A 13,744-nucleotide genomic window follows, 5' to 3' on the forward strand; every position below is an offset into this window, starting at 1 on the left:
AGCAAAGAGCCAAAGAGACCGTGGCAGACTTGGCCTGGAACTGAGCTGTGAATAGAGTTATGAGTTCAAAGAGGAAGGGCTGGGAGGCTGGGGGCGGGGGGGGGGGAGGGGGGGGGGAGTGTTCTAGGCAGAGAGGGGGCTTGGAAGTAAGAAAGGGAAGGTGGCACTAAAGGATCCTGGCCCCTCTGCACCTTCTCCTCCTGTGTGACCCAAGGCAATAATCTCCCCACAATTCTGGATCTGCCCAGCTCTCAGGACAGCTTCTGAATGGCTTAGCACTCCATGGCTACCAGTGCTGTCATCAGATTATGTGTCCCAAAACATGGCTGGAGAGAGATGGGCAGGGACGATGGGAAAGTCCATAGGCTGAGAGAATCCCAGTGGGAAGGGACCTCAGAGTTCATGGAGGTCAGTTCCCCCTACTTTATAGCTGAGGAAACCTGAGGGGATGGCTCACGGGGAAGGCAGTAGCCTGGTGCCCCCAAGCTCCTGCTGTGCTCCTTTCCCAATTTACATTGTATTCATTTTGTATTTGTATGTGTTACGTATGTAGTTAATATGTGTTCTCTCCCATGAGAGTGTCATCTCCTGGAGGGCAGAGATATTCCCCTTCACCCGTCTAGCCCCGGTACTTAGCACAGGTCCTGGCACACAACAGGTATTTTTTCAAAATGCTTATTGATTGATCAAATAAATGAACAGAAAGCACGCATAAAGTACCTACTATGAGTTAGACACTGTGCTAAGGACTGGGAATACAGATGTAATAAATAAGACAATCTCTGCCCTCAAGAAACGGACGCTATAATGAGAGAGACACCATGCACATGGAAGGAAGAAAACAAGCATTCATTAAGCACCTACTATATGCTGAGCACTGTGCGAAACCTATCTGATCTGGTCCTCCTAGCAATCCTGGGAAGTAGATCTATTGTTATCCCCCATTTTACAATGGAGGAAACTGAGGCAGACAACGTATAAGTGATTTGTCCAGGGTCACACAGCTGGCAAATGTCTGAGGTCCTTTAATTCAGGTCTTCCTGACTCCAGGTCCTGTATTCAATCTACCTCACCATCTGGCCGTATACATATAAAATGCAGCAAAATGAAATGAGGTCATCAGAGGAGGGAGCACCCTAGCACTTTCTGATAAGGGGAAACAACACAAATACAGGAGCTTTGGCACAGTGGAGGTGTTTGCTGATGATCTGCTTTCTGTGTGGTCTTGAGGAGCTTGAGATGGGAAAAAGTTCTGTGGTTTTCCAGTTGCTGAAATGAATGAGGTAGATTAGCTTCTCCCTAAGGGACTCTCCAGTCTGTTCCAGCTCCTATGGGAAGAGAAGGCCAGTGAGGAAAGCACTTAGTCACCCTTTAGGTTCTCTATCCAAGCAGGCTGAGTGTGTTTTCTGGGAGGTCCAGCATGTGGCAGCAGGTTGGGTTAGCTTCCTGTGGTGACCTCCTAGGAGAATGTGCCCAGCACCAGCAGGCAGAAATAGGCATCTTGGGATCCGTAGCACCTGTATTGATGAGATGGCAGATCTGCTGAGCTGGGAGCATTGGGGATGCGGCCCAACCATTCCTAGAAGTGCTTCCCTGTCAAAAGCAAGCTATTTTTGCTCATCACCTGGGCAAACATGCCTGATATTGTTGACCTAAAGCCAACCGGCTAGGTCTTAAATACACGAAATTATAATTCCCTTGCAAAAACAAACAGAATGGGGGCAGCTAGATGGCGCAGTGGATAGAGCACCGGCCTTGGAGTCAGGAGTACCTGAGTTCAAATCCAGCCTCAGACACTTAACACTTACTAGCTGTGTGACCATGGGCAAGTCACTTAACCCCAATTGCCTCACTAAAAAAAAAAAAACAAAAAACAGAATGAATCCTTGGCATAAGAGACCCAAATGCTGTTGCTTATCTCATGTTCTGTTCCATAGACTGAGGAAACCCTCTACCCTAGTGGGTGGGAGCACCCTCAGTTCTGCCCTGAGCTTGCATTCTCATCTACTTCCTTCCCTCCTTTTTCTTTGTTCCTTTTGTCCCTGAAGGAGATAGGACTCCCCTGTCTCTCAGCCATTGGCACGAGTTCTGGTGGATTCTTTAGGGTCTAGGCTCACATTTGCTCTACGTTCTGCCCTTATGGAAGCTGTAGCAGTTGACTTGCAATCAGAGAAAGAAGTGGGCTTCCCCATGGGGTTGGGGTTTTGGATAGTTCTGTTTATGCCACTCTTCCCTACAGAAAACTACCCGTGGGTCCTCTTTGCCTACCAAGAAAAGACAGAAATTCCATATAAGGAACCTGGTGGTGGATAGGAGAAAGATCCCTGTTCCTAGCATCAGATTGCCAAGTTTGAATCAAGACACTGTTATAGAACAAATGAATGAAAAAGCATTTATTAAGTGCCTAGGATGTGTCAAGTGCTGGGGATGCACCAGAAAAAGTGAGAACATTCCTGCTTCCTAAGAGCTCATGTTAACTGTGGAGAGATGATACCTAAGAGGAAGTTCAGCAGCAGAGTAGATAGAGATGCCTAGCAGTCCTTAGAGGTGCATCAGCAGGATGGATGGATGGCAAGGATCTTTGGAGGAGGTAGTGCCTGCTGCCCATGTAAGCTCAGGCAATCACCATGACTGTTTCCTCGGAAAATGAGAGTGTTAGGTTAGAGAAGCTCTAAGATCTGTGCTGGCTGTCAATCAGGCAACTTCCCCTGAGTGGAGGAGGTGGAATGGTACAGGTGAAAGGACACTGGCTCTAGGGTCAGAGGACTTGAGTTCAAATTAAGCTTCTGATGCTTACTACCTTTGTGACTTTGAGCAAGTCATGCGAATTCTCTGTACCTCAGTTTCCTCATGTGTCAAATAAGAGAGTGGGGCTAGATAGTTTCTGAGGTCTCTTCCCATGAAAAATTAGACAGCATAAGGGAACTGTGACATGTGCCAGATGAGCAGTGTAAATGGCGTGGTAGAAAAAAATGTGAGGAGGAGGGATATGTCTTGCTAGGGTAATCTGAGAAGGCTTCATGGAGGACGAAGACTTGGTGCTACATGTCTTAAAAGCTGTGCTAGAGTCATGGTTTTTGATTCATGGCCCATGGACTGATGTTCATGCTCCCCTGGAATCCTCTAGGTGGTCTCCTGGGTTACCTTTCATGGTGTTAAAATTGGTGAGATACTCAGTTTAGTCCCCCTCCCCCCAAGTCATTTGGTGAAATGGTAGGATGGAAGGGCTGGGGTTTGAGCAGGATGTTAAGGCTTTGACTCTTTCGGAGTTTGTATAGTCTTGGTCACCACTCACAAGGGAGGCAGTGTGGCTCAATGAAAAGAGCAGTGCTTCTAGGATCAGAGGACCTAGATTCCAATCCCACCTATGAGACTCCCCTATTCCTCAATTTCATCATCTGTAGAATAAGGGGATTTGACCAGAGGGACTCTCAGGTTCCTTCCCATCTCTAGATCTATGATCCTATGAATGTGGAGGCCCCAGGAGATTTCTGATAACAACTAAAGCAGAGGCAACTAGGGGGTGCTATCCTGCACAGTGCTCAGAATTCAAATCCAGCCTCAGACACTCCCTAGCTGTGTGACTCTGGGCAAGTCACTTCACCTTCTTTGCCTCAGTTTCCTCATCTGTAAAATGGGCTGAAGAAGGAAACAGAAAACACTCCAGTATCTTGGCCAAGAAGACCTCACATGGGGTCAGGGAGAGTCAGAAATGACTGAAGAACAGTCACTAAAGCAAACAGTCCCCACTTTGGCGAGTTCCTCTTCTTCCTGGGGCCTCTTTCCTTTTCTGGGAATAAGAAAGTCATGTTCAAGGATTGCGAAGGATCCCTTTAGCTCCAAAGCTTCTCTAATATTTGCAATGTCTGGCGTATTTTCATACAAGATGTCTGGAAGCTTATCTTGGAGTCCCAGAATCATGGATTTACAACTGGCATGGAACTTAGAGGTCAATTCCAAACCCCTCATTTTACGCATGAGGAAGGCAGTGGCCTGCCCAAGGTCATAAGGGGAATGTTTGAGTGGGAATCGAACCCAGACTAACGTTCTCCAGAACCAGTGTACCATAGAATGGGCCTCGGTTTTCTTATCTGTAAAATGAAAGACTTGGGCTCAGGATAATTCTATTTCAGTGTCATTGTCTCTTCTGTAATCCTATTTATTTGAGTTTATTCATTTAAAAACCCATTATTCTGAGAAAGGGTCCACGGGCTTCAGCAGCTTGCTAGGTGGTCTATGCCACCAAAAAGGTTCAGAATCGCTGTCTCTCAGATTCCTTGCAGCTCTGAGATCCAAGATCCTCTGAATGACATGGTGGATGAAAGATTGGAAAGGAGGCGGTTTGAGTCTCACCATAGAAGCTGAGGAGTCATTTAATGTGCCCATTAGACTGGACTTAGCTACTGAGTTTGGAATGGAGCTCCAGCCCTGCTCCCTGCACATTAGCAAGCACTGGGTGGCCATTTCTGCCTCACAAAGACTCATTTTTCAAATGGGTTGGAGGAGGAGGAATACAGAAAGGCCAAGCTCATTTTGGAAGAAGTTTGTAGAGGTTTCAATTATAGAAATCTTTCTGATTATCTGAGCTATAAATGGGACCTACCCCTGACTTGGCTCTCCCCGTTCATTTCCCCAACCACAAGAAACAGGGGCCACTTTTAATATACTGTTTGGGCTTCATGTTTGTGGACAATTTAGCTGAGTCAGGATAACTGGAGTCTCCACTGAGTCACATTTCCAAGAATAAGTCATGCTTCTGACTGGAGAGACCTGTGACTTAGGAGAGGCCCCAGTGAATCAAAGGGTGGGTGTGGGTGGAGCCTGTCCCAGGAAGGGAGGTGGGCAGTGGTGGCCATCAAGGGATGGTCTGACCATTGGACTGACTGTTCAGGATGCTGTAATGAAGGGCCTTTGAGTAGAGTTTAGGAAAGATGAGTTAGACTTGGGGAGTCATTTCTAACCATTTGTGGACTTTGGCTTTTATCCGTAGTAATCGAAAGGTCACTTAGAGGATCCTGGAATGTTAGAGCTGGAGTGGAACCTTCTGGGTATAGGACTAAGGCCTACGAGTGACCTTGTAGTCCTCATCTCTCATTGTACAGAAGAGGAAACTGAGGCCCACAGAGGTGAAGTGACTTTTCTAAAGTGGTCCAGGTAGTGACTGAGGTAGGATTGGTCCTGAGGTTCTCAAATTCCAGGCCTGCTATTCTTTTCTCTCTGCCTCATTTTACACATGAGGAAACTGAGTCTCAGTGAAGGGAAATGACTTCCAGGTCTGTCTGACAAACATTTATTGATTGCTTACTATAACTAGGATACACAGATATGTGTGTGTGCACACATGTGCACACACACACACACACACACACAGAAAACCAGACCTGACCTTGAGCTTTTTACATTTGTTTTTGTTTGTTTGTTTGTTTGGTTGGTTGGTTTTTGTTTTTTTTGGCTGGGCAATGGGGGTTAAGTGACTTGCCCAAGGTCACACAGCTAGTAAGTGTCAACTGTCTGAGGCTGGGTTTGAACTCAGGTCCTCCTGACTCCAGGGCCAGTGCTCTATACACTGCACTACGTAGCTGCTCCTTTTACATTTTTTTTTATAACATGTGTAATAGAAAATTAAATGCACAGTCATTTAAGAAGGGGCAGAACAGTGGTGGGAAGAGAGGGAAGTGAACAAAGGCTCCCCACGAGAGGGGGCACCTTGAAGAAGCCTTACAATTCTCCTGTGCAGATATAAGCATGGGAGAGCCCTGAAGGCCTGCTGGGAAAGATACCTGACACAGACCTGGAGGCCAGAGCTGAAACCCCAGGTTTGAGGAAGGCCAAGTCTCTACTTGTCTCCAATGTAGAGAGGGAAGAAAGGAGGGATTTGAACTCAGATCATTAGAGTGCTCTGCTATTGCTGCTGTTGTGATGAGAAACCTACATTCCCCTCTGGGCTTGGTGGGACAAAAGAAGCACAGAAGCCCTACCGCTGGAAGGACCTGGGTTCAAATCAAGCCTCTGATACTTACTAGCTGTGTGACCCTGTGTGAAATACATGTTCTTCATTTGTAAAATGAGGGAGTTGGACTTAGTAACCTGAAAGGTCCCTTCCATCTCCAAATCTCTAATTCAGTGACCAATGGGGAGGTTGCCATACTGGGGGATATGAAAGAGTGGGGTCCCAAGACTGCATTGGACACTACTTAGGGGTTCTTCTTCTTCATCATCATCATCATTGCTAGCACGGATATAGCACCTACTATGTGCCAGGCACTATGCTAAGTGTTTTACAAATATCTCATTGGATTCTCACAACAATCCTGTGAGATATGTGCTATTGTTATTCCCATTTTCCAGTTGAGGAAACTAAGCCTGAGAAAGGTCAAGTGACTTACCCAAGGTCACATAGCTAATAAGTCTCTGAGTCAGGATTTGAACTCAGGTCCTCCTGAATCCAGGGCTGGTGCTTTATCCGCTAACTCTGAATCTTTTGAGTCCATCTCTCTTATTTTACAGATGAGGAAATTGAGGCTGAGGTTACTTGACTTGTCCAGGGTCACACAGTTAGTACTCTTTCTGCTGTGCCATCCCTTCAGTGACCCTGGGCAAATCCCTTTAGCTCTGAGCCTCAGTTTCCTTACCAGTTAAGGAGAGCTAACAGTGCCTATCATACCTACCTCACAGAGTAGTTACCCACGACTGATTTGTGAGTCTTAACATGCTGGATGAATGTAAGTAATGTCCTCATTGGCATTATTAGGGAGGCTAGTCAGTCTGTGAACAAGCACTGATTAAGCACCTGCCGTGTGCCAAGTCCTTAGCTTCTGAGAAGAATACCTCGTTAAGGGCTGGCCAGGTGTGGTTACAATCTAGTTAACTTGAAGTAGGCTAATCAGCAGAGTCAGTCATTCTCACTTAGTTCAATCAGTTTAGATTAATCTGCAGGTGGGCCTTTGAGCATCTGCCAAATGCCATTATTTTCTCACAAGTCTGTGTTTATGGGGGGAGAGGGAACATTAGTGGCACAAAGGGGTGAGGTTCTGAAGGGCTTTGGATGCCAGATAGAAGATCTTGGAGGCCCTGGGGGCCAATGGGGTTGAGAGTTCAGGGAGGTACATAGTCAGCCCTGCACATTAGGAAAGCACTTAGAAACAGTCGATCCAATGGTTTTCTTAAACAAAAAAATATGTTTTTCTCCCTTTCAGCCCCTGGCCCCACGACAGCCGTGTCCTACATGTCAGCGAAATGCGTGGATTCAAAGAAAATTCATCAAAAATCCAAGTGGTTCTTGCCTTGGGGCCCCAACCACTGTGACAAGATCCGGGACTTTGATGAGGCCCCTCCCAGGCAGATCGAAGCCAATGACATCGTGTTTGCTGTCCATGTCCCACTGCCCTCCATGGAGATGAGCCCCTGGTTCCAGTTCATGCTCTTCATCCTACAGCTGGACATTGCTTTCAAGCTGAACAACCAGATCAGTAAGTCCTGTCCACCTTCTACCAGCAGTGTCACAGTGCCCAGGGTCAGGGTTGCCCACAGGGTGTGAGAGGCAGGACTTGGGATAGGAGAAGAGAAGGAGGAGGAGAGAGAGAATAGATAGGGAGAGGGAGAAGGGGGGGGGGAGAGAGGGAGAGAGGAAGAGGAAGAGAAAGAAAGAGGAGGCAGGGAGAAGGGGAGAAAGGAGGGAGGGAGACAGGGAGACAACAAACCCTGGATTGGAAGCCAACTGAGCTGGGTTCCCCCTTGGGATGTTGGGTAAGCATCCCGCTTAAATCACTTCGTGCCTCAGTTTCCTTACTTGTAAATTGGGGACTATCATACTTGCAGCCAAGATAGACTAGATGGGGTGACCACTGAACTTCCTCATGTGTACACTGAACACCATCCTGCTTGTAACAGAAGCAGTATGATAACAGGAGACAGGGAGCTATTTTCAAAGCCAGGAGACTTGGGTTTGAGCCTTACCACAAGATGGCTTTGGGAGCCAAGGTGGGGGGAAACATCATGTAATCTATCAGTGCCCCAGGCAACTCTCTAAGACTAGATATTGTAGAGTGGGTGCTGACTGCACTGGAGAATGCAGTTTCCTTACTAGAAGTACCCTGCACTAATGAAATCACAACTCTGGCCTTTCCTACCAGGTTTATTTGGGGAAGGTGCTTTTGCAAGGCTTCTCTGTTACTGTTCTCCTTCTGCCTTTGTGGTTATCATTGTCGTTGTATTTGAAGCTACCTGAGCACCCCTGTGTCCAGGCAAAGTGGGTGGCCACCCAAGCAGTATAATTCAAATGGTCCCACAAAGTCTCTTGGCCCCAGGTAGTTTTCCTTGTTAGCCTGCCTAGAGCCACCACCATCAAGGCACCCTGTGAGTAAAGGCATCATCTTCAGAAGAAGCTGGATTTAAAAAAATTTCACACACACACACACACACATATACACATACATATATATACATATGTTATTTTAAATATTTTGTTTTTTCCAATTACATGTAAAATGTTTAACATTACTCTTTTAAAAATTTTGAGTTCCAAATTTTCTCCTTCCCTCCCTCCTTTTCCTCTCCCCTCACTGAGAAGGCAAGCAATTTGATATCATTTTATATGTGCAATCATGTGAAACATATTTCCATATTAGTCCTATTGTGAAATAAAACACACACACACACACACACACACACACACACACACACACCCCTACACGTGTGCATCTCAAAACAAACCAAACTCCAACAAAAGGAAAATAAAGTAAAAAGAAAAGTATGCTCTGGTTTGTATTATGAATCCATCAGTTTTCTCTCAGGAGGTGGATAGCATTTTTTATCATGGATCTTTGGAATGGTCTTAGATCATTGTATTGCTGAGAATAGCTAAGTCATGTACAGTTGATCATCGTACAATATTGCTGCTCCTGTGTACAATTTTCTCCTGGTTCTGCTCACTTCACTTTGTATCAGTTTGTATAAGTCTTTCCAGGTTTTTCTGAAATCATTCTGTTTGTCATTTTTTATAGCATAATAATATTCCATTGCAGTCACATTCCACAACTTATTCAGTCATTCCGCAATTGATGACCATCCCTTCAATTTCCAATTCTTTTCTACTAGAAAAAGAGCTGTTAAAAATATCTTTTTGAGATATGGGTCTAGTAGTAGTATTGCTGGATCAAAGGGAATGCACAGTTTTATAGTCTTTTGGCCATAGTTCCAAATTGCTCTCCAGATTGGCTGGATCAGTTCACAACTCCACCAAAAGTGCATTAGTTTCCCTATTTTTCTACATCCCCTCCAACATTTGTCATTTTCCTTTTCTATCCTATTAACCAATCTTATAGGAGTGAGGTGGTACCTCAAGGTTGTTTTAATTTGTATTTCTCTAATCAATAGTGATTTAGAGCATTTAAAAAATACAACTATAGATAGCTTTGCCTGAAAACTGCTTGTTCATATCCTTTGACTGTTTCTCAATTGGACAATGACTTATATTCTTATAAACCTGACTCAATTCTTTATATATTTTTTCCACAGTTATGATTACTAATTATGTATTTCCCGACACCCTATTTTACCCTCTCTTTGTCCTTCCCTCTCACCTTTCAGCCTATCTCTCCCCCAATTTGCCCTCCCTTCTGTCAGCACCATACCCCAATCCCACTATTCTTCCTCCTTCTCTGTAGAGCAGGATCAGTTTCTTTGCCTGAGTATACATGTCATTCCCTCTTTGAGCCAATTCCAGTGAGAATGAAGTTCAATCACTGCTTACCACCATCACCCCGTCTTCCTCTACACTGTAAAAACTCTTTGGCTCTTCTTTTAGGTGAGATCATTTCCCCCATTTGACTTTTGCCCTCCCCCATTTCCCAATGCATTCTTCTTTCTCATACCTTCATTTTATTTTTTTAAAATATCATTCCATTATAGTCAACTCACTCCCTCTCTCTCCATCTATTCCTTCTGACTGCCTTAATAATGAGAAAGTTCTTAGGAGTAAAGTGTCTTCCCATGTAGGAATGTAAACAGTTGAACCTTTTTGAATCCCTTATGATTTCTCTTTCCTGTTTAACTTTGTGTGCCTCTCTCAAGTCTTGCATTTGAAAGTCAAATTTTCTATTCATCTTTGATCTTTTTATCAGTTATGCTTGGAAGTCCTCAATTTCGTAAATATCTATTTTCCCCCTGAAGGATTATATTCAGTTTTGCTGGGTAGGTGATTCTGGATTGTGATCCTAGCTCCTTGGCCCTTTGGAATATTACATTCCAAGCCTACAGCTCCTTTAATGTAAAAGCAGCTAAATCTTGTGTGATCCTGACTGTGGCTCCATATTTGAATTGTTTCATTCTGGCTGCTTCCAATATTTTTTTTTCATTTAACCCTGGAAGCTCTGAAATGTGGCTATAATATTCCTGGGAATTTCATTTTTGGATCTCTTCCAGGAGGTGCTCACTGGATTCTTTCAATTTCTATTGAAATTGGTTCTAGGATATCAGGGTAGTTTTCCTTTATAATTTCTTGAAAGACAGTGTCTAGGCTATTTTTAGATCATGGCTTTCAGTTAGTCTAATAAGTAATAAGTCTTAAATTATCTCTCCTTGATTTATTTTCCAGGTTAGTTGTTTTTCCAGTGAGATATTTCACATTTTCTTTTTTTTTTCATTCTTTTGATTTTATTTGATTGTTTCTTGATGTCTCCTGAAGTCATTAACTTCTTGTCTAATTCTAATTTTTAAGGAATTATTTTCTTCAGTGAGCTTTTGTACCTCCTTTTTTATCTGGCCAATTCTGTTTTTTAAGGTGTTATTTTCTTCAATATTTTTTGTGCATCTTTTACTAAGCTGTTGACACTGTTTATTGCATCATTGTAATTTATTTTCCCAATTTTTGCTTTACCTCTCTTATTTTATTTTAAAAATCTTTTTTGTTTGTTTTTTGCGCTCTTACACAAATTATTTTTGGGGCATGAAACTAATTCACCAATTCAATTTTTCTTTGAGGCTTTGGATGTAGCTATTTTGACATAATTGTCTTCTGAGTTTGTGTCTCAAGCTTTCCTGCATGCACAGTAACTTTGTATTGTCAGGTTCTTTTTTGTTTCTTGGCTCATTTTTCCATCTTATGTGTTGACTTTTAACTTTATGTTAAAGTTGGGCTGTGCTCTAGGGGTGGAGGGGGCCCTGTCCCAAGCCTTGGGTTTTTCATGCTGCTCTTTTCAGAGCTAGTTTTAGGGGTCTTTTAGTCTTTGGTTCTTTCAAGGTGGTAGTATCTAAGAAGTGAGGTCAGTGGGGGCAGCTAGGTAGCGCAGTGGATAAAGCACTGGCTCTGGATTCAGGAGGACCTGAGTTCAAATCCTGCCTCAGACACTTGATACTTACTAGCTGTGTGACCCTGGGCAAGTCACTTAACCCTCACTGCCCTGCAAAAAAAAAAAAAGTAATAAGAAGTGAGGTCAGTGCTCTCCTTGCCTGTGCTCTTGTTTGTGAATGACCATAAGTACTTTTTTCTACCTTGGAACTGTGACCAGGGTCCCTGTCCCTTGAGGTTGCATGCTCTAATGTGCTAGTGGTCTTCCTTGGCCTGGGTTTGTGATGCAGAGCCATGTATTGTCAATGCAACAGGGTCTTACACTCTGTGCTAGCAGAGGGTCCTCTATAACCTCCTTTCAACCAGTTGTCCAGTCCTTATACCACTGTAGATTGTCACCCTACCTCCCCCAAGGCTTGCCTGGGTGTGGCCTGACTGGACTGCCCTTCCCTTTTACCCCACTGAGACAGACATTTCTTACTGACCTAAGTTATCTCGGGCTAGAAAATTGCCTCTCCCCTCCCTCCCCCCACCTTTTATTGGTTCTGCTATTCTAGAATTTGTTTTGAGGTGTTATATTAAAATTGTCTGGGGGAGAATTTAGGAAAACTCTTGGTTCTAAATATTCAGAAGACTTTTTAAAAAGACCTGGCTGTGGGGCAGCTAGGTGGCGCAGTGGATAGAGCACTGGCCCTGGAGTCAGGAGTACCTGAGTTCAAATCTGGCCTCAGGCACTTACTAGCTGTGTGACTCTGGGCAAGTCACTTAACCCTAATTGCCTCACCAAAAAAAAAAAACCAAAACAAAACAAAACAAAAGACCTGGTTACTGGGGAAGGGCAACATTTTCCCACTGTCTCATTCACCAGTATCCCATTATCCCAAAAGACCTACAAGGAAGGGAAAATAGGGTCATGGAATCATAAATTTAATCCTAGAAGGAATCTTAGAAACCACAGCATTCAATCCCATCATTTTACAAATGAGAAAACTGAGAGCAGTTAAGCAACTTGGCCAGGGTCACACAGCTAGTAAGTGTCTGAGTCTGGATTTGAACTCAGGTCTTCCTGATTCCAGGCCCAGTGATCGACCCATGGCATCACTGGCCTTCCTCAGATGTAGCAGGTAGAGTGTCAGACTGTGATTCAGAAGGAAATGGTGTCAAATCCTACCTTGTGCTTTGTATGCCAACCTTATTGTGCTTTGCAAATGCTAGCTATGATCATCATTATTTTCCCTTTAGGAGATGATGCCACCACCACAAAGCCCCTTACCATTCTTGAACTTAAACAAGAGCAGCTTTGGACAAAAACTGTATTGATGCTCATTTGTTGGCTTCTGTTGGTCACAAGCCTACAATGATGTCGTCTTAGATAGGGGGCTCAGCAAGGCACGGTGACTTGCCTGTGGTCACACAGCTATAAAGTGTTCATGGTGGGGACCTTAGTTACTAGGTTACCTTTCAAGGCATCATCTGTTTATACAAAATAACATGGCCGACAGATTCTCATAAACAAACCCAGTTAATACCTGAAGCCAGCTTGTCCTCCAGAAACTGATGAGAGGCTTCCTTTTGAACAGCAAGGCCGGGTGGGTGGGTGGGTGGGTGGGTGGACTGCGTGGGCCCTTGCTTTCATGTGGGCAGGCTGGCAGTTGGCCGTTGGGTTTGGGGGGTTTTATCCTCAACAGCTTTGTTTGTGGATGCTCAGGTGGCTTTTCCCAGCACCACCACCCCCCTTAAACCAGATCATAAGGGAATTTTTACGAAACTTAATGGCACAGTCTTGTAACAGCACCCTATTTCCCACCGAGCCTTAGAGGGGGACAAGGACGTCTCCCCAACCCTTCCCAGGAGCCAGAGTTTGCTGGAGTTAAGAGGTTCTCTGGGGTTCATTTATTTGTTTATTTGTTGTTGTTTTTTTCCACAAAATACTAATCTTAGTTCCGTTAGAGCACCGTGGTTGAACTGTGGCCCAGGAGTCTGAGGCATTGGGTTCCAATCCCAACTCTTCCCTTTACCTGATTCCCTGTTTATATCTGAGCCAAGTCACCTCCTTTGTGTCTCAGTTTCCTCACCTGAGCACTTCCTATTTCTCACTGATTCCCAGTTGCCCGGGAGAATATGAGATGAGAGGGAGGGACAGGGACAGGATCTGTGTTTTCATTGGTACAAATAACTCCCCCTTGCCAGTGCAGGTTGGCACCTTTTCTGCTTAGTCTAAAGCAGGGGATTTCTACCTAGGGAATATAAACTTTTAAAAAAATTTTTTTTGATAATGGAATTGGTTTCCTTTGTAATCCCATGTATTGTATGGGATGCATTTAAAACCGTGACTCTGAGAAAGGAGACCCAAAGCTTCGCCAGGCTGGCCAAGGCATGTGGGGAGGGTGGTAAGAGCTCCTGCCCTGGAGAATTGACTAGACCCCTTAGAGGCTAAGTGGAGGCCAACCCGGGGAA

The 13,744-nt window shown here is 44.4% G+C and overlaps 1 protein-coding gene across 1 annotated transcript in view; it reads left to right on the plus strand.

The window, feature by feature from the left end:
* The window catches only part of WLS (Wnt ligand secretion mediator), a 129,938-nt gene that overhangs the window by 46,133 nt on the left and 70,061 nt on the right, over nt 1-13,744 (plus strand). The window contains exon 2 of the mRNA XM_043999425.1: nt 7,197-7,469. Within this exon, the coding sequence (XP_043855360.1) occupies nt 7,197-7,469 (273 nt within the window). The remainder of the gene's footprint in view (nt 1-7,196; nt 7,470-13,744) is intronic.

Source organism: Dromiciops gliroides, chromosome 4 (genome assembly GCF_019393635.1).
Source record: "Dromiciops gliroides isolate mDroGli1 chromosome 4, mDroGli1.pri, whole genome shotgun sequence".
Lineage (NCBI taxonomy): Eukaryota > Metazoa > Chordata > Mammalia > Microbiotheria > Microbiotheriidae > Dromiciops > Dromiciops gliroides.